Here is a 21,149-nt window from a genome sequence, read left to right as displayed (position 1 = left end):
AGACCATAATGGTTTTCAAGATATCAATGGAAACCTTCCATGACCTGATATCATTCCTCGAAAGTATTATAGACAATAAGAATTGAGAAATTTAGATATTGTTCAATTACCAAAAATTAGACACTGTTCAATTACCACCTAATTGGAGAGGATCTGAATTCAGTATCTTTTTAATTATACAATGCCAAGATCACTTCGATTAGAGTTTACTTATTACTTGTTTTTTAAATTAGTATAGGGCACCTTCATGTTTGTATGCGGTTCATAAGTGGACATTAGAACGCGCGATAACTTTCTGTATGCATGATGCAAAGTGTAAATAGTACAAAAGGTTTGGTTGCTTTGTTTAATTTTTGGACTTAGCAAGCAATGGTTCTTAAAGTATAGTGTTGCTTCAGGATGTCAACCAAGAATTAATGTCAACCAAATACTGTCGTAGATCTCTCAGGCGCAGGACAAGGAAATGATCACTTTCGTAGTCGAGCACAGATTACAAGCTCAGATTACCATTAATGTGGCAAATAATGATACCCATTAATATCATCTCCGCAAGATAAAAAAAAATGATAAATATGAATGAGCCGCTCTGGTATGAAGAGTACTCATTTAAATCCTGCGAGCATGATATGCTAATTAAGAACAATATATATGATACCCATTGACTCCCCATAGCGGCTCCTTGGTCGTTTCATCGTCAGCAAACTCTCCATGGGGGTCGTCTCTTCATTGTCGCACCTTAGTCTCGTCGTTGGACCATGCTACTTAGGGCCTGTTTGGATTTGTAGGGGGTGAAGGGAAGTTAAGGGCTTGTTTGGATTGAGGGGAATGAGGGTGAAGGGAAGTTAGGGGAACCATTCACCCTCATTCACCTTGTTTGGGAACACTTAGGAGGTGAAGTTAATTCACCTCCATTCACCTTGGTTCACTCCTTAATAGTATAAAAATTATTACCCCCCAAATTGGGGTGTAACCAAGAGGAAGGGAATTCCCTTCCCTTCCCTTCATTTCCCTTCCCTTCCCTTCACTCAGTTTCCCTTAACTTCCCTTCACCCCCTACGAATCCAAACAGACTCTAAGGGAAACTGAGAGAATGGAAGGGAAGGGAAGGGAAGTGAGTTCCCTTCCCTCTTGTTTGGATTGAGGAAAATGAGGGTGAAGGGAAGTTAGGGGAACCATTCACCTCCATTCACCTTGTTTGGGAACACTTAGGAGGTGAAGTTAATTCACCCTAGTTCCCCTTGATTCACCCCCTAATAGTATAAAAATTGTTACCCCTCAAATTGGGGGTAACCAAGGAGAAGAGAATTGCTTTTCCTTCCCTTCCCTTCCCTTCACTCAGTTTCCCTTAACTTCCCTTCACCCCCTACAAATCCAAACATGCTCTTAAGTTTTGTCTTGATTGTTATGATTAAGTAAGGGGTTAATCGTCGGTCTCGTCTTTCCGGGAGTCACCCTTGCTCGCAGCATGGCGTGGAGGAGGCTCCTACGACATCATCTCCAGTGACCTCTTGCTTTGGGGGTAAGAATCTTATATATATTTTTTTCTTTTATCCCGGATTGACCTCTCGAGGGTCATGACGGAAGAACCGATACCCCTCCCGCGGGGGTTAAGGTTTCGGACTTGCTTTGCTTATTTGATGGCGTGGTTCGTTCTTCACCGTCCGGACTTGATGTCGGCGCCCAGCGCCGTTGATGTTTAGGAGGTGAAGTTAATTCACCCTAGTTCCCCTTGATTCACCCCCTAATAGTATAAAAATTGTTACCCCTCAAATTGGGGTGTAACCAATGGGAAGGGAACTCCCTTCCCTTCCCTTCACTCAGTTTTTCTTAACTTCCCTTCACCCCCTACAAATCCAAACAGGCCTTAGTGGGTGAACCAAGGGGAACTAAGGTGAATTAACTTTACTTCCTAAGTGTTCCCAAACAATGTGAATGGAGATGAATGGTTCCCCTAACTTCCCTTCACCCTCATTCCCCTCAATCCAAACAAGCCATGAACCCTTTTTTTTATCCTCTCTTCTCCTTCGCGAAGGACTCCTCTGTCCATGAACTGCTTCTTCTCCTCTCTCCGCCTTCACGAATGACTCCTCAATTTCCTCCGCCTTGGCGTAGTAGCTTGTTGAATCTCTATTTTTTAAAATAAAATTATGACTCGAAATTTTAATAAAATTAAATAAGAAAAACTACTGATAGCAACTTTTTTTTTTGTTATTGCAGTCCTGATAGCGACCCTGATCCAAGTTCTATCATATGTTGTTATTGGAGTTCCGATAGTTACCCTGATCCGAATTCATGTAGATCAACATCATGGCCAACAAAGACACAATCAAGAAGAGATGAACGTAGTTATCTTCGGATTTCTAATTTATCTTTACTGACGTATATCATGGGACTAGAGGCTAGCTAGTTAATTATGTATAAAATAACTTATTTATACTTACAATTGGAAACCGTTAGTATTCATAACTGAAAATTAATTTTCACTATACCCCCTAACGGCTAAATTTCCATGGTTATAAACGTTTCAAGATGTCCTAATGATACCATCATTAAATCATTTGTTTTGTTGTGGATTCGAAACAATCAATCGAACCATTGCCTTTCCGGACCTTGTGTTGAAAGTAGGAAAATAGGAAATTCACCACAAATTGATCAAAGCTTGTAAAAGAGTAAAGGAGACACTTGAGGGTGTTTCAGCTGAAGGAGGTAGTCTCCGCTATCTCCGAACCTGGTTTTCACGCAAACTCAAACTTTAGAATCCAAACTTTGCGGGATTTTAGTGGTTCTTTGGCCACCTTTTTCCTTTTTATTTCTTGTGCTTTTTGCACAAAGACACGAGCGTGAGTGGCATTTGCACGACGCTTTTGAATGCGTTCCTTAAGAGTTGAACGAGTCCTTTTGACATGGACCCATTCATCGATCGATGGCTTGGAGGAGATGTCAGTAAACTTGTCGTTGAGGTGACTGGATCACTTGACGCCTCTTTGACTCCAGATCCGTGTAGTAGCGAACTCTGTTGATCTACTTCAAAGCCTTAGCGAGCTAGCGAGCGTGGCGTTGGCATTGTCTCTGATGAGCCCTCTTCGTCAGAGTCGGTGAACTTTCGTTCAATAATTCCTTAACTGTAGAGGAATCGTTGTGAGCAGAGGTTCCGACATTGTCGATCGTCAGAACATCGTTACGAGGGGAAGCCTCGACAACGGTTAGGCGAGAGTTATCACACGTAGTCTTCATCGGAGTTGAAGACCAAAAAACCTTCTTTGAAGATGAAATCTTCATGCATTTGCGAGGTGAGGAAGATCTTGAGGAGGAGGATGAGAGGTATTCCAAGAGCTTTGCTTGGTCGAACTCGTATTCGACCTTGGAGTCAACCGAGATCTTGATCGGTGTGACACTTCGGTCTCGGCAGCGAGACCGTTGGCTCCCACTGTGGTCGCCAACGTGTTTGCGTCAGAAATCTTTTTTATTGTGGAATCCGTTATAACTCATTTATTGAATTACAGATTTAAAAATGTGAGCCTTTTTATAAAACTTCTTTACACAAATGAAAACAAACAAATGAGATCTCCTAGAAACACACGCAGAGACTGTTTATCGGTCGTTGCTTGCGTAGAATCTTTTCCTGTGCCATGGACACGTTAGACCGTGGACTACCGATTTATAGATCTAGATTGGTCTGAAGAAGGCTTGGAGTCGATGTTTCATTTTAGAAACAAGGACATAGGTGGATATCTCAACAAGGTTAGATAAACACTCTTCTCAAGAGTAAAACAAGGTTTGATCTAAAGGAAAATATCGAAGGCTCTCAGGATGTGAAGAACTCTCTCTCTCTCTGGATCACAAAGCTCACCAAAAATATCAATGCTCTGCTGCCAATTTGCTCTGTCCATGTATAAGGGTGCAAGGGAAGTATTTATAGCCCCTGGGAACCATTTCTGAAGATAAGAAGTCGAAACCGACTTTATCTGTCAACTTCTATTTTCGAGACAGTGCCTACTGTCTCGAAAGAAGGGGTCATTCCAGGCAATTTTGTAACCGACGTTCAATCTGTTAAATGCCATGATTTTTAGGGATTTTGACTATCTTTTCAGTTTATAACAGCCTCCCCATATTTATGGATAATCCCAAGCAGTTATGAAGCCACGTTGGTCGCACAAAGTCCAAGAAACCCGTCAAAATGGACGTTACACTGCCTCACTTTTTTTGAGACAGTCTACCTATCTCACATTTTCGAGACAATTGACACTATCTCGGAAACTATGCTCTCTTTGAGTTGTTATTTTTTGTGATTTCCTTGCTTCCTTTTTCTTCAACTAGCCCTCGGACGATCTTCCCTGACTTAGACAATGACGTCCTTCGTCATCTCTTCATCTTGAGCTGTGTTCGGGAATCTATTGGTAATTTTTGACGCCTATAGTGATGTGTCTCTTGCATTCCCATGCTATTGGGCTATACGTAGTCATAGTGTGAACTATGAGGTGATTCTCGTAATATGTGAACAACTCATTGAGATTTGAGATTCTAACATTGAATGTAAATTTAAAAAAATGGTAATCTTTCTATTTTACATAAAATTTAATAGCATGTTTTCTTTCTCAATATTTATCTCGATTTTAAAAAAAATGCTTTAGGAATCTGTGACAATATATTTAGTTTGCGCATAAGAAAGAATTTTAAAATGTTACATTCTTTCTTGAAAATGATAAATATGTGTTGTTTACACAATATTTTGTCATTTCAAAATTTCAAGTAGAAAACATGTATCTCACTATTTTGAGAATTATTACTATTTGTTGGATATATAGGAACTCAGGTGGGAAATGTTCAACCTGCCATTTTCAATTTTTTCAGAGTTGGTGTAGCTACATGTATAAGCTGACATTTTGGTGGTGGTGCTATGCTAAGAGGCGTTTATATGGAAAAGCCTCTTTTTTGTGTTACACACAGTCAAGAATGTGTTTTGCTTTGTAAATTATTTGTAACACTGAGCATGTGGGTTATCTTCTGCATGAGTTATTGTTGTCGCATAACCCATATTTATGAATTTTCGCTACAGTTTCGGGGCGTAAATCTAACCTATGCATTAATTTCAATTTCTTATCTTATCATTTTTTATCCTATCTTTTGAAAGCATTTTCTTGCGCTTGTTTTCTAATGGAGGTATTACTTCATGTCATATTCTGGCCCCTACTGTAATGAGGAGACGTGCAAGTACACCACTCGCACGCTGAATCTTCATGTACTTGGCGATTCTAAGGGAAGAAGTGTTTGCCCTAATTACTCCTAGTGTAATGGGCACCTCATCACTCAGGTCTAGTTTCTATTCATGAAGCCTTTCGCATTGGTTTTGCTTCTGTTATTATTCTTAACTTTAGCTTTCATTGAAATGTACCGACAACTTTCGTATATCTGCGATGTATTGCATTGGATACAAAGCAGTGCACCATGCAGGTTAATTAATATTTTCATTTTCTGTTTTTTGTTACTAAGTCATGCTGGAATAGTAATAATAATTTGCCCTTGAACATCCAATACAAATTATGTAATAATATTATAATATTAATAAATTTAATTGTTGCACATAATTTGGGTATTATTTATATAATTGTTATATATATCCTTAGAAGTTATTTTGTTAGATCATGCACTGTGATGATCACTTGCTTGGAGATATGATTTAACTTAGAAATTTCTTAAATTTATGCTTAACCTATAACTAGTAAATGATAACTTTGTTATAACAGGTTATTATGCATGACACCGATATATGAGATATGGTGGTGGGTCTCAACCATCGGGAATGGAGATTCTCCAGGTGTATGTCATAAGCACGCATTATGATGTGTGTAGCACCAGACCGTATTTGAATTATCTAGGATGAGTCACCTAAGAGATAGAAAATTCAAATTGTTACATGGTCCCTTTTAACTTGATGATATTGTCATTTTCGATTTGATAATTTAGTATGCTTTGATGTGATGGTTAAGCTTGTTTAGCAAGCGCTACACAACCTGAAACATTGGATTGCTAAATTTTATTTAGAAAAATGATGGATGTCTAGATAGGATCCAGTATGCTCATTATGATGAGTTAATTTATTATGCATTCCCATGAAGCTATTAAATTCCTACCGGCAGGTGGTTTTGAAAATATTTTTAAAAATCTACTTTCTTATAAAAATAAAATGTTTTGATGTTTCAAAATGTTTTTTATTTATGTTCATGGGAATTGTAAATTTAGGCATGAGCAAATAGGTGAGTTGTCCTGCTTAAAAGAGTTACCTAAAATAAATGATACTGGAAGGGAGTGAATGTAAGATATTATTTATTAATAATTAATCCCATATTATGGAAGAGCTTTTATGAACAATTGGTCGAATAGGGATTTGATTGTTAAATTAAAATTATTAATTTAATTAATAATTGGTTCTCGATATGGGACCTAATTGGTCTCACTAATGTCATTAGAAGAGGTATACAAGCAATGAAATTCTATTTCTATCCTTAATTGTTATGGATAAAGTTTTTGAACAAATCTATTTCTATCCTTAATTGTTATGGATAAAGTTTTTGAACAAATCTATTCTATCCTTAATTGTTATGGATAGAGTTCTAGATAATTATGAATTGTTTAAAGTTAAAATCTCTAAGACTAGTGTTATCCTATAAATAGGGTTCATATGTAGCCTTAATAGAAGAGATTAAAAATCTTATGAGGATAATATGAAGAAATAGATTTTTAAGAACCTATCTCTCAGTATTGCTCCTCTACGGTGACGGGTGGATTTCAATTGGAGGTTTTTTCTCTTGAGGAAGCTATTTCGGATTGATCTCGGGACAGATTATTGTAGAAACTCGGAAAGCATTTCAGGTATTCTTCTAGCTTTTAATCAATTTTGATTAATAGTCATGATCATATGCTTTTTCCGCTGCGTTGTATGTCATGATTCCAACAAGTCATTATCAATGCAGTCAATTTACCGTCAATTATGGATGCAGTTGGAGGAAATGAGAAAAATGCAGGTTATTGAAAAGCTTATAGAAAACTGTGAACGTGGGGGGACAGAACCACGCGTTTTGTTCTTTCCGCATGAGACAGCGACCCGGCCCACCCGATTAAACCCTTATTCCGTTGACATAAATACCCAACTAAGGTTTATTTCGGTGGAGTGCTGGAGGGTAACAAAAACGCAGCCGTCTTTTCTTTGTTTTTGATTTTGAGCAGCCCTTTATTGAGGGTTTGTGCATCCTTTTGTGAGAGATATTTGTGAGGGATTTGAGAGTTTTGTTTGAGGGTTTAGATTGAGTGATTGTAAACCCTAGTTGTATTTTCTCCCTCTAATAGTAGATCTCCCCCCTCCTTGCCCCGTGGACGTAGGCAATTTGCCGAACCACGTAAAAATTGGTTGTACTGCTATTTGGGTGATTTGTAATAGCTTTTTAGGTTCCCTCGACACGTAGTCCTAGAGCTAATGAGAGGAAGAGCTAATATCCCACTTTGATGGGATATTAGGCTTCAGATTCTTGTTCCCTTTGAGAAACAAGAATTCTTATTGCGACCTGACTCTCTTGTTATGCTGCCGAAGTGCTGCCGAAATTTCCGCTGCGCGCAACAAGTGGTATCAGAGCCCAGATTTCAGATCTAGGGTTTTGGAGTTTGGTGGAGGAAGATTTTTGTGTGAAGTTTGGTTCTTGGAGTTCTAGGCTTCAGTGGAGATAACATTAGGAGTTGCCGTTGGAGATTTTGCTTTCCTCGTGTGGATAGGAGATCTATTTGGAATCCGATCTAGGGTTCAGTTAGGTGGTTCCTAATTTTTATCAAATTTGTTCTTTTTCTATAATTTGGAGTTAGTTTGCAATGGGAGAAGAAGGTGAAAGCAGCAAATCGATGGCGAGTACAATACAAGTTGGTTTTCATAACACTAAAATTAGTGTGGTGAAATATGACGGTAAAATCAACTTTGGTTTGTGGATGAGCGACGTACAGGATGCGCTCAATGCTCAGAATTTGGAAGAGACCATTATGGTCCACGAAAGACCACCTAAATATAAAGAGGCGGTATGAGAGAAGATGAATAGGAACGCTTGTGGGGTGATCAGGTCATGTTTGGAACAGGAGCTGAAATATGATGTGATTGGGGTGACGTCTGCAATGAAGATGTGGGAAATTCTCAACAATAAGTATCTCACAAAGAGTGTTGAGAACAGGTTGCACTTGCTGCGAAGACTCTTCAGATGTCCAGAGGCACCTCGCTAGCGGCTCATGTGAACAACTATACAAAGTTGTTGTCGGACTTGGCGAATGTTGATGAGAAGATATTGGATGAGTACAAGGTGATTATTTTGTTGGTCTCCTTACCGGATGAGGAGTATGATACATTCGTGCTCACTTTGTTGAATGGGAGATCTTCTATCAGCTATTGTAAAGTGACTAACGCATTGACGAACTACGATTTGAGGAGGAAGGATAAGGAGACTTCCCGCGCTAGTACTTCAGGCGAGGCCTTGTCGACGAGAGGTAGAAGCTCATATCCGAAAGGTGGTAATGGAGGAAGGTCAAAGTCTAGAGGCCGCCACCAATTAACAAAGAACCAATGTGCATTCTGCAAGGAGCAGGGACATTGGAAGAGAGACTGCCCGAAGCTCAAGGAGAAAGAGAATGGTAAGAAAAAGGACCCAAAGGCCAATGAGGTGAATATTGCGAAAGGCGATGATTCCGATGATTCGTGCTTTTCTCTACTAATTACTCCGGAGGTGAACCATGTGGATGCATCAGATTGGATGCTTGATTCCGGCGCTACTTTTCATGTGACCCCTAGGCGAGACTGGTTTGCATCTTTTGAGAAAGTCGACGGGGGCGTTGTTGTCATGGGAAATGATCAATCCTGTGGCGTTTGTGGGATAGGTACCGTGCGGATTAGGATGCACGATGGAGTAGTCCGTGAGTTGAAGGAGGTAAGATTTGTTCCTCAACTGAAGAAAAATCTTATCTCAGTTGGAGCTTTGGAGGCGAAGGGATTCAAGGTGACTTTCGAAAACGCTGTAGCGAAGGTTACTAAGGGATCATTGGTGGTGATGAGGGGAGTCCGCAATCAGAATTTGTATTATCTGAAGGGAAGCACCGAGATTGGCCAGGTTGCTTCGGCTATTTCAGAAGCGGACATGAGCAGACTTTGGCACTATAGATTGGGGCACACAGGTGAAAAGTCACTGCAGGCATTGTGCAAGCAGGGGCTATTGAAGGGAGCCAAGAGTGGGAAGATTGAGTTCTGTGAGCACTGTGTTCTTGGCAAGAAGACGAAGGTGAAGTAATTAGAAGAGATTTAATAAAAGAAATAAAATAAACAACTAATCGGATGGAATTCAATATAATGAAGGACTAGGATTGGGTTATCACCACAACTTAGGTATTCAATGATGGATTATTTCAATTCTTGGTGTTGGTTTAATCTAAAAAGGGTGAATTAGCCTAAATTAATCTAAAGCCTCTTTCAAGGTCTAAAGATCGTGCCTAATCAATCTCAATTAACCTACTTTCATGGAATCAAGATTAAATTAAACTCATTAAGCTTTATGCTAATCCAAATCAAATCCCCAAGGAATCTAGCCTACTTTCGTGGTTCGAGCTCCCTGCTTAATTTCTAGAGATCCGGTATTAATCTTCACCTTTCAGTCCTTCAATTAATTACCTATGATTGCTAATACGGTGATCAAGCGAATCAACAAAATTAAAACACTAGAAATCAAGTTCAAAGATTTAAACTTTCACCAAGAACCTATATCAATTCATCATCAATCACCAAAAAGTTGGGTTCTTTCCCAACCCTAGACAAGAAATCTACTCACACATGATTGGAATAAGAGAAGACATCAAATAATTATGCAAATCAATCATAAGAAGAAATAAATCAAAGAGAGGAAAGAATTAACCCGTCTTTCAATTGAAATCTTCAAAATAAGAACTTGCAATCCAATCTTCTACAAGAGATTAATGTCTTCCTTCAATACTTGAACCCTAGAATAGTTGCTAGTTGATGGCTAAAAGAACATAACAAAAGATATCCAAAACCCTAAGTCAAAACATCTATTTATATGTCCCTAAAAATCTGGATCCAATCTTCTACAAGAGATTAATGTCTTCCTTCAATACTTGAACCCTAGAATAGTTGCTAGTTGATGGCTAAAAGAACATAACAAAAGATATCCAAAACCCTAAGTCAAAACATCTATTTATATGTCTCCAAAAATCTAGAAAATAACTAATTCCCGCGCCACCGGTGTGGTCTGCACCACACCAGGGTGTGGTAGGGGCTGTTTTGCTGATTTTGTGCTTGTTTCTTCAGTTTTCGGTATTTTGGCTATAACTTTTGCGTCCGACCTCGGAATGAGGTGATTCAAGTTGCATTGGAATCCTGTTGAAGAGATCTACAACTTTCATCTTTTGAGTTTTTCTTGATTCAAACTGCATCATGGTCGAAATTCCAGTTCTTCATACTCGTGCATCCATTTTCTTCACGAACCATGCCTTCAAAATCTTGTTGTTGCTTCAAACTCTTGTAAAACTTCCAACGATCATCAAATCTTTCAATCTTGAGCCAATACCTACATATAAGAACACAAACCACAGCAGTATCCTCGATCTAAACACGAAATATGCATTAAACACTCGTAAATCATGCTTAAAACACACTAAGATAATGCATATTTTACGTGTTTATCAACTCCCCCAAGCTTAGACTTTTGCTTGTCCTCAAGCAAATAGACAATAAAGAAAATAGGAGGAGTGGAAGCCAAATAGAGTAGGGATCACCCCCTCATCAATCCTTTAACCAATATCAAACATATCACAAAACAAATACTTTTCATCGGGACTTAACAAATTAATTTCCAAAACTCTCAACAAAATCACATTTCAAAATTTATTTACGATCACAAGCGTCACAAGTCAAGGATAGCCATCCTATCCAATTCTCAAGTCAAAGTAGGAAAAAGAAATTCATGTAACTAGCTTCAATCCCAAAGTACTAAAATTGAGACCTTCAGGTAGTTAAATTGGTAGACCTCACTTTAGGATAAGTGGACTCTCAATCTCTCATGTATTTAAGGATGGGATTGTATCGCTCAAAATTCTTCCGAATGGATGTATTCAATCCATAAGCTTGCATTTCATCTCAATTCTCCACCACTTCGAAAACTAATGCATGCAACAAAATCATGAGGTCTTTTATTGGTTGTAACGGGGCTAGGGTCAAAAGGTAGGATATATATTTGGAATTGGTTGAAAGCCTATCACTAGTGGAGCTATGATTGCAAAAGATTATATCTCAAAGTAAGATCAATGACATCTACACAAACTCCATCATCTATTAAAGAACTTCTTCCAACTACTCCTTTTAGTATGCCATAATGAATTCTTTCGACACCCGCAATTACATACACCATAAAGATGACACTTTATTCATCTTTTTTTTTCGAATTAGTTTTTTTTTTCTTTTTTTTATGGGAGAAGAAGGTGAAAGCAGCAAATCGATGGCGGGTACGATACAAGTTGGTTTTCAAAACACCAAAATTAGTGTGGTGAAATATGACGGAAAAATCAACTTTGGTTTGTGGATGAGCGACGTACAGGATGCGTTAAATGCTCAGAATTTGGAAGAGACCATCATGGTCCACGAGAGGCCACCTAAATATGATGAGGCGGTATGGGAGAAAATGAATAGGAACGCTTGTGGGGTGATCAGGTCCTGTTTGGAACAGGAGCTGAAGTATGATGTGATTGGGGTGACGTCTGCGATGAAGATGTGGGAAATTCTCAACAATAAGTACCTTACGAAGAGTGTTGAGAACCGATTGCACTTGCTGCGTAGGTTATTCAGATTCCAGATGTCCAGAGGCACCTCGCTTGCGGCTCATGTGAACAACTATACGAAGTTGTTGTCGGACTTGGCGAATGTTGATGAGAAGATATCGGATGAGTACAAGGCGATTATTTTGTTGGGCTCCTTACCGGATGAGGAGTATGATACCTTCGTGCTCACTTTGTTGAACGGGAGATCTTCTATCAGCTATAGTGAAGTGACTAACGCTTTGACGAACTACGATTTGAGGAGGAAGGATAAGGAGACTTCCCGCGCTAGTACTTCAGGAGAGGCCTTGTCGACGAGAGGTAGAAGCCCATATCCGAAAGGTGGTAATAGAGGAAGGTCAAAGTCTAGAGGCCGCCACCAATTAACAAAGAACCAATGTGCATTCTGCAAGGAGCAGGGACATTGGAAGAGAGACTGCCCGAAGCTCAAAGAGAAGGAGAATAGCAAGAAAAAGGGCCCGAAGGCCAATGAGGTGAACATTGCGAAAGGCGATGATTCCGATGATTCGTGCTTTTCTCTACTGATTACTCCGGAGGTGAACCATGTGGATGCATCAGATTGGATGCTTGATTCCGGCGCTACCTTTCATGTGACCCCTAGGCGAGACTGGTTTGCATCTTTTGAGAAAGTCGACGGGGGCGTTGTTGTCATGGGAAATGATCAATCCTGTGGCGTTTGTGGGATAGGTACCGTACGGATTCGGATGCACGATGGAGTAGTCCGTGAGTTGAAGGAGGTAAGATTTGTTCCTCAACTGAAGAAAAATCTTATCTCAGTTGGAGCTTTGGAGGCGAAGGGATTCAAGGTGACTTTCGAAAACGCTGTAGCGATTTCAATCTTGAGCCAATACCTACATATAAGAACACAAACCATAGCAGTATCCTCGATCTAAACACGAAATATGCATTAAACACTCGTAAATCATGCTTAAAACACACTAAGATAATGCATATTTTACGTGTTTATCACATGAGCAGACTTTAGCACTATAGATTGGGGCACACAGGTGAAAAGTCACTGCAGGCATTGTGCAAGCAGGAGCTATTGAAGGGAGCCAAGAGTGGGAAGATTGAGTTCTGTGAGCACTGTGTTCTTGGCAAGAAGACAAAAGTGAAGTTCGGGACTGCCATTCATCAGACGAGGGGCATCCTGGACTACGTGCATACAGACGTTTGGGGTCCTACCAAGACTGCATCACTTGGTGGTAGACATTGGTTTGTCACTTTTGTAGATGACTATTCTAGGCGATGTTAGGTGTACACCATGATGAAGAAGAGTGAAGTCCTAGATTTGTTTGTGGAGTGGAAAAAGAGATTGGAACTGCAGACTGGGAGAAAGATCAAGACGTTGCGATCCGACAACGGTGGTGAGTATACTTCTGACCCCTTTCAGCAGCTATGTCGAGACGAGGGCTTTGTGGAGTGGAAGAAGAGATTGGAACTGTAGACTGGGAGAAAGATCAAGACGTTGCGATCCGACAACGGTGGTGAGTATACTTCTGACCCCTTTCAGCAGCTATGTCGAGACGAGGGCATAGAGAGACACTTCACAGTTAGTCATACACCGCAGCAGAATGGGGTGGCAGAGAGATTAAATCTGTCTTTACTGGAGAAGATCCGATGCTTATTGTCGCAGAGTGGTTTGGAGAAGATCTTTTGGGCTGAGGCACTTACATATGCGAGTCACCTCATTAATAGGCTGCCTTCATCTGCGATTGAGGGGAAAACCCCTATGGAGATATGGTCGGGAAAGCCAGCACATGACTATGACCAGATCAAGGTATTTGGGTGCCCTGCATATTATCATGTTAGATCTGATAAATTGGAACCTCGAGCTAGGAAGGCCATATTTGTAGGATTCAAGCGTGGTGTCAAGGGATACAAGCTTTGGGATCCAGTTGATAAGAAAATTGTGCTGAGTAGGGACGTCACATTTGATGAGGCTTCTATCTTGAAGCTTCCCAGCTCTCATCAGGTGGAAGATATCGCAGGTGGTGGAGATCGATGCGGCTCCACATTGTCCAGATGGTACAGTATCCATGCAGGTGCCGACTGAGGTGACGCCAGGCGAGCACGGCGATGACGAGGAGGATACGGGTACAGAAGTGCAGAATCAGGGACCGACGGCTCAGGTTTAGGATTCGATTGCGGTTCGGAGACAGAGGAGGAACATACAGATGCCAGCACGGTATGCCGACACAGTTGCGTATGCACTTCCGGTGGAGAGTATCGATGAGTTAGTGCCTACTACATTCAGAGAGGCCGAGCAGAGTTTGGAGGTTGATTCGTGGCAGGTGGCTATGCAAGAGGAGATGGAACCTCTTCATAAGAACGATACATGGGAGCTTGTTGAGCTTCCAAAGGGGCGGAAGGCAATTGGTTGCAAGTGCGTATACACGAAGAATGAGGGCATTGAGTGCACTCCATTGAGGTTCAAAGCTAGGTTAGTTGCGAAGGGCTATGCACAGGAGGAAGGTATTGACTATAATGAGGTTTTCTCTCCGGTGGTGAAGCATTCTTCGATTCGGATTTTGCTAGCTTTGACGGCACAGTATGGTTTGGAGTTAGATCAGTTGGATGTGAAGACGACATTTCTTCATGGTGATCTTGATGAAGAAATATATATGACTCAGCCATTAGGATTCCGAGCTGCAGGGAAAGTCTCCTCGACAGTGGTATAGGCGATTTGATGGTTTTATGATTGGTCATTCGTACACTCAGAGCCAGTTTGATCCTTGCGTATATTTTCGCAAGTTGAAAGGAGGTGCGTATATTTATTTGTTACTTTATGTCGATGACATGTTGGTTGCCTCTACTTCCAGGTCGGCTATAGATGAGTTAAAAGTTCAGCTTTCAAATGAGTTTGAGATGAAGGACTTGGGTGAGGCGAAGCGCATTCTAGGGATGGAGATCGGCAGAGACAAGAAGAAGGGCAGAATTTGTTTGACACATGTGGCTTATTTGAAGAAGGTTCTACAGCGATTCCATGTTAGCATGGATACGAAGCTAGTTAGTGTACCATTGGGAGCCCATTTGAAGCTTTCAGCTGGTCTTTCACCGAAGTCAGTTGAAGATCGTGAGTTGATGTCGAAGACTCCATATGCGAGTGCGGTTGGGAGCTTGATGTACGCGATGGTATGTACGAGACCGGATTTGTCACAGGCGGTAAGCATGGTTTCGAGATACATGCATGATCCAGGAGTGGGTCATTGGGACGCCGTGAAATGGATTTTGAGGTACATTCGAGGTACGCTCAATGTTGGTTTGGTTTATGAGCGGGACACTACAGGTGGGCAGCTATGCATTGGCTATGTTGATTCGGATTATACCAGGGATTTGGATAAACGTCGGTCTACTACGGGGTATGTGTTCATTTTGACCCGTGCGCCGGTGTGTTGAAGATGCACCTTACAGTCGACGGTGACTTTGTCTACGACGGAGGCAGAGTATATGACAGTTACGGAGGCTGGGAAGGAGGCTATTTGGCTTCGAGGACTTTTGGAGGAACTTGGTATATCGCAGAGGTCCGTCACTATTCATTGTGATAGCATGAGTGCTATCTATTTGACGAAGAATCAGGTTTTTCATGCGCGGAAGCACATTGACGTTCGTTATCACTTCGTTCGAGATGTTCTTGAAGATGACGATGTGGAGATTGTGAAGATCCACACGAAGGATAATCCGGCGGATATGCTCACTAAGGTGGTTCCGAGCAACAAGTTTGATCATTGTCGAAACTTGTTGCACATTCGTGATTGTTGAGGCACTTCAACAACTCCACTAGGAAAAACCTCACGGACTTGAAAAGGTCTGGACCACTGAGATTTGAGCTTTCCCGGAAAAAGCTTCAAACGATAGTTGAAAAGTAGCACCATATCTCCTTGATTAAACTCTCTTCGAAGGATATTCTTATCGTGCCATCGTTTAGTCTTTTCTTTATAAATGCGAGCATTCTCATAGGAATCTAATCGTAGCTCATCTAGCTCATGAAGTTGAAGCTTTCTTTTCTCACCTGCGGTCTTCATATCAAAATTTAGGAGTTTGATAGCCCAATATGCCTTGTGCTCTAACTCAACTTGGAGGTGACACGATTTGCCATATACCAATTTGAATGGTGTCATACCTATGGGCGTTTTGTATGCAGTTCGATAGGCCCATAAGGCATCTGTGAGTTTCATAGACCAATCCTTTCTTGAACGATTAACTGTTTTCTCCAAAATACTCTTAATTTCACGATTCGAAACTTCCACTTGACCACTAGTTTGAGGATGATATGGCGTGGCAACTTTATGAGTGACCCCATATTGTCTTAAGAGAGCTTCGAATTTTATTTCTATGAAGTGTGAACCGCCATCACTAATTACCGTCCATAGCACCCCAAACATTGGAAGAATGACGTTCTTGAATAGATTCACAACTACTTTAGCATGGTTGGTGGGGGATGCTATCGCTTCTACCCACTTGGAGACGTAGTCCACCGCCACTAAAATGAACTTGTTGTTACACGATGACGGAAACGGTCCCATGAAATCTATGCCCCACACATCAAAGACCTCAATTTCCAAGATGGAGTGTAAAGGCGTCTCATGTCGCTTCGAAATATTCCCGGTCCTCTGACAACTATCACAAGATATCACAAACTGTCTTGCATCCCGGAAAAGACTCGGCCAATAGAAACCTGATTGTAGAACTTTTGCAACTGTCTTTGAAGTGCTTGCATGTCCTCCGTAGGAAGATGAGTGGCAATGATGGAGAATACTGGCAACCTCATCTTCAGGAATACACCTTCTGAACATCCCATCAACACACCGTTTGTATAGAAACGGTTCATCCCAAAAATAATACTTCAAGTCAGCAAAGAACTTCTTCTTCTGTTGATAGCTCAGATCCGGAGGCAAGACTCCACACACTATGTAATTGACGAAGTCCGCATACCATGGTGCATCCAATCTTTCAATGGCTAACAACTGATCATCTGGGAAAGAGTCATCGATCGGTAGTTCATCCTCCTCCTTATCATGTGATTCTTGCTTCATCCTCGACAAATGGTCTGCCACCAAATTTTCCGTCCCTTTCTTGTCCTTGATCTCTAGGTCAAATTCTTGCAAAAGTAGTATCCATCGGATCAACCTAGGCTTGGCATCTTGCTTGCTCAAAAGATATTTGATGGCGGAGTGGTCGGTATAAACGATGACTTTGGACCCCACTAAGTAAGACCTGAACTTGTCAAAGGCGAATACAACTGCTAATAGCTCCTTTTCAGTGGTAGCGTAGTTAACTTGGGCTTCATCAAGAGTGCGACTAGCATAATAAATTGCATGAACTATCTTGTTCTTCCTTTGGCCCAACACAGCACCAACCGCATAATCACTTGCATCAGTCATGACTTCAAATGGGAGATTCCAGTCCGGCGGTTGCATAATAGGAGCTGTTATCAATGCTTCTTTCAACCTGCAAAAAGCATCAAGACATTCATCAGTGAAATCAAAGGTAGCATCTTTAAGAAGAAGGTTAGTTAAGGGTTTTGAAATTTTTGAGAAATCTTTGATGAAACGCCGATAGAAACCGGCATGTCCCAAGAAACTTCTTACTCCCCTAACCGACGTTGGTGGAGGCAATTTTTCAATGACTTCCACTTTTGATCGATCAACCTCAATTCCACGCTCAGACACCTTGTGCCCTAAAACTATTCCATCCCTTACCATAAAGTGGCATTTCTCCCAGTTTAGGACTAAATTAACTTCTTCGCAACGCTGCAAAACTCGAGACAAGTTAGATAAACAACCATCAAAAGTAGTTCCATACACGGAGAAGTCATCCATAAACACGTCCATAATATCCTCTATAAAATCAGAGAAAATGGCCATCATACATCGTTGAAAAGTGGCGGGGGCATTGCAAAGACCAAAAGGCATGCGCCTATAAGCAAAGGTCCCATAGGGACAGGTAAAAGTGGTCTTTTCCTGGTCACTAGGATGGATAGGAATTTGGAAAAATCCCGAATAGCCATCTAAATAACAAAAATATGAATGCCTAGCCAACCTTTCCAACATCTGGTCTATAAAGGGAAGTGGAAAATGATCTTTTCGGGTTGCCTTGTTCAATTTCCTATAATCAATACACATCCTCCAACCCGTAACCGTCCTAGTAGGGATAAGTTCGTTATTTGCATTCTTAACTACGGTCACACCTCCCTTTTTAGGAACCACATGAACCGGGCTAACCCATTCACTATCAGAAATAGGATAGATTACCCCAGAATCTAGTAGCTTAAGCACTTCCTTTTTAACCACTTCTTTCATGTTAGGATTTAATCTACGTTGGTGTTCTATAGAGGGTTTATGATCATCTTCCAAGAGAATTCTATGCATGCAAATTGATGGATTAATTCCCTTAATGTCGTTCATGGTGTATCCTATGACCTTGCGATGCATCCTAAGTGTTCTAAGCAACTTATCAGTTTCATTTTCATTCAGACATGCATTCACAATCACAGGATAAGTAAAATCAGGGCCAAGAAATTCATACCTTAAAGAGGAAGGGAGGGGTTTTAATTCTACCTTTGGTGCATTATCCTCTTCACAAATAGAACCTTTTGGCTCTAGCATCAATCTTTCAAGCTTTGCATTTCGAAGTGGAGCAGTTGATGTTGATTCTAAAGATTGAGCATACGCGGCTACCTCGGGGTCTTCATCATTTATTGAACCATCACTTACCAAACATTTCTCAAGTGGATCAGCTGAGTTATTGTTTGCAATTTGCTCATGTGTACACTTGTCAATGACGTCAACCCTGTAACAAATTTTATTAGTTAGAGGGAATTTCATAGTATTGCTTAAATCAAATTCCACCGTCTCCCCTCCAATATTTAGAGAGAGCCTTCCATTTTTAACATCGATTATAGCACCTGCAGTAGCAAGGAAGGGTCTTCCTAAAATAATTGGAATGTTAGAATCTTCTTCTATTTCCAAGATAACGAAATCGACCGGGATAAAGAACTTACCGACCTGGATAGGTACATCTTCAAGTATACCTACCGGATATTTTACCGATCGATCCGCCAGTTGGAGTGATATCGTGGTTGGCTTCAAATCTCCTATGCCAAGCTTCTTATAGATGGACATTGGCATCAAACTTACGCTTGCACCTAAATCACACAAAGCACGGTTAATAGAGACATTACCAATAACACAAGGAATAGAAAATGAACCTGGATCCTTAAGCTTAGGAGGCAGCTTATTCTGGATGATAGCACTACACTCCTCAGTAAGGGCCACAGTCTCGTATTCTTCCAACTTCCTTTTATTGGATAGGATCTCTTTCAAGAACTTAGCATATGAAGGCATTTGAGAGATAGCTTCAGTGAACGGGATATTGATGTGCAATTTTTTTAAAATCTCCAAGAATTTTCCGAACTGCTTTTCTAACTTAGCCTTAGCTAACCTTTGGGGAAATGGTAGAGGAGGCTTGTAAGGAGCGGGGGCCACATATTTTTCAACTTTTTCTTCTTCTTGTGTTTGAGTCTCATTATCCACATCTATCACATTTTCATTTTTTTCTTCATGATGACCATCCACCCCATCATTTTCCTTCATCTTGGGTCCCTCATATTGTTTTCCACTTCTAAGAGTTATAGCATTCACATGACTCCTGGGATTTGTCTCGGGTTGTCCAGGTAGCATGCCTGAAGGCCTAGAGGAAGAGCTAACATTTTGTGCCAATTGGGTGATTTGTGTCTCTAACATCTTGTTATGCGTAGCTAGGGAATCCATCTTAGAGGCCAATTGTTTCACCACCTCATTCGTGGTTTGTTGTTGCTGCTTAAACTCTTCATTCAATTTTGATTGAGTCGTCACAAACTTCTCCATCATATTTTCCAAATTTGACTTTTGAGAAGGGAAATTGGATTGAGGAGCACGAAAACCAGGTGGACCAAAATTAGATGCAGGCATGGGATTTCCAGGTGGGTTTCTATAAGAAAAATTAGGATGATTCCTCCACCCCGGATTATAAGTATTGGAGAATGGGTCTCCCTTCTGATTAAAGTTATTAACATAGTTAACTTGCTCATTACCAGAAGTATCAATGGATGGGGGGTTTCCTAATTGACATTGAAGTGCAGAATGACCCACATAGCCACATATCTCACATGAAATTGAAGTAGACGCCACAGAATTAATACTCAAACCTTCAACTTTCTTAAATAAAGCATCAACTTTAGAGGATATATGGTCTAAAGCATCTATTTCATACTTGCCTCCTTTTGATGTCTGAGGAGCACGCTCGTTCGCCCATTGATAGTGATTCTGAGCCATGTCTTCAATGAGAGTGTATGCCTCGTCTATTGTTTTGTTCATCAAAGCTCCTCCTGCAGCAGCATCAACAGTCATCCGAGTGTTGTAAGTGAGCCCGTTGTAGAAGGTGTGAACAATTAACCACTTCTCCAGTCCATGGTGAGGGCACATCCTCAATAATTCCTTGTAGCGTTCCCAAGCTTCATAGAGTGACTCTCCTTCCTTCTGTACAAAGCTTGTGATCTGGTTCCTCATCTGTGCTGTTTTACTTGGAGGAAAATACTTTGCAAGAAACGCTCTGGACAATTGATCCCAAGTGGTGATGGACCCAGCTGGCAATGAGTGCAACCAAGCCCTAGCCTTGTCCCTTAGAGAGAACGGAAATAATCTGAGTCGAATAGCATCATTGGTCACTCCATTAAGTTTCAAAGTGTCGCAATACTCCAAGAAAATCGATAGGTGGAGGTTCGGGTCTTCAGTAGCACCTCCTCCAAACTGATTCTACTGAACCATTGAGAGCAGTGATGGTTTCAGCTCAAAGTTATTAGCTTCAACATTGGGCCTTGTAATGCTTGACTGTGTGCCTTGAGAATTTGGGGCTGCGAAATCCTTAAGAAGCTGATTTTGATCTCCCATCGTAGCTTGTTCTGTGTTCCTTTGCTCCCTTATAGACCTTCTTATGTTTGCAAGGGTCACCGATAGTTCAGGATTGTTTTCGTCGTTTACTTCTGTTTGATTCCCTTGCATAAAAGAAAGTGAGAAGCAAAGAGAAATAAAAAAAATCTAGTCTAGCTTAATAACGTAAGCACTCAATATTAACACCGTAGTCCCCGGCAACGGCGCCAAAAACTTGATAGGGCAAAATCCGCAAGCGCACGGATTCGTTGTAGCTATCAAGGTCGATCCCACAAGGACTAGGGTTAATTACCAAATCTCACGTTATTCGACTAGCTAAATCAATGAGTAAATTAGAAGAGATTTAATAAAAGA

At 40.8% G+C, this 21,149-nt stretch overlaps 1 protein-coding gene across 1 annotated transcript; it reads right to left on the bottom strand.

Moving 5' to 3' along the window:
• Positions 10,750-20,795, bottom strand: LOC109836536. The gene is made up of 5 exons (XM_020404454.1): positions 20,665-20,795; positions 19,124-20,547; positions 16,634-18,214; positions 15,613-16,129; positions 10,750-10,822 (listed from the first exon to the last, which is right to left on the bottom strand). The coding sequence occupies exons 1-5, from the start codon at positions 20,793-20,795 to the stop codon at positions 10,750-10,752; spliced, it is 3,726 nt and encodes a 1,241-aa protein (XP_020260043.1).

This window comes from Asparagus officinalis, chromosome 1 (genome assembly GCF_001876935.1).
Source record: "Asparagus officinalis chromosome 1, Aspof.V1, whole genome shotgun sequence".
Lineage (NCBI taxonomy): Eukaryota > Viridiplantae > Streptophyta > Magnoliopsida > Asparagales > Asparagaceae > Asparagus > Asparagus officinalis.
Note: the sequence above shows the minus strand (reverse complement) of the source record. Positions and strands in the feature narration are given on the sequence as shown.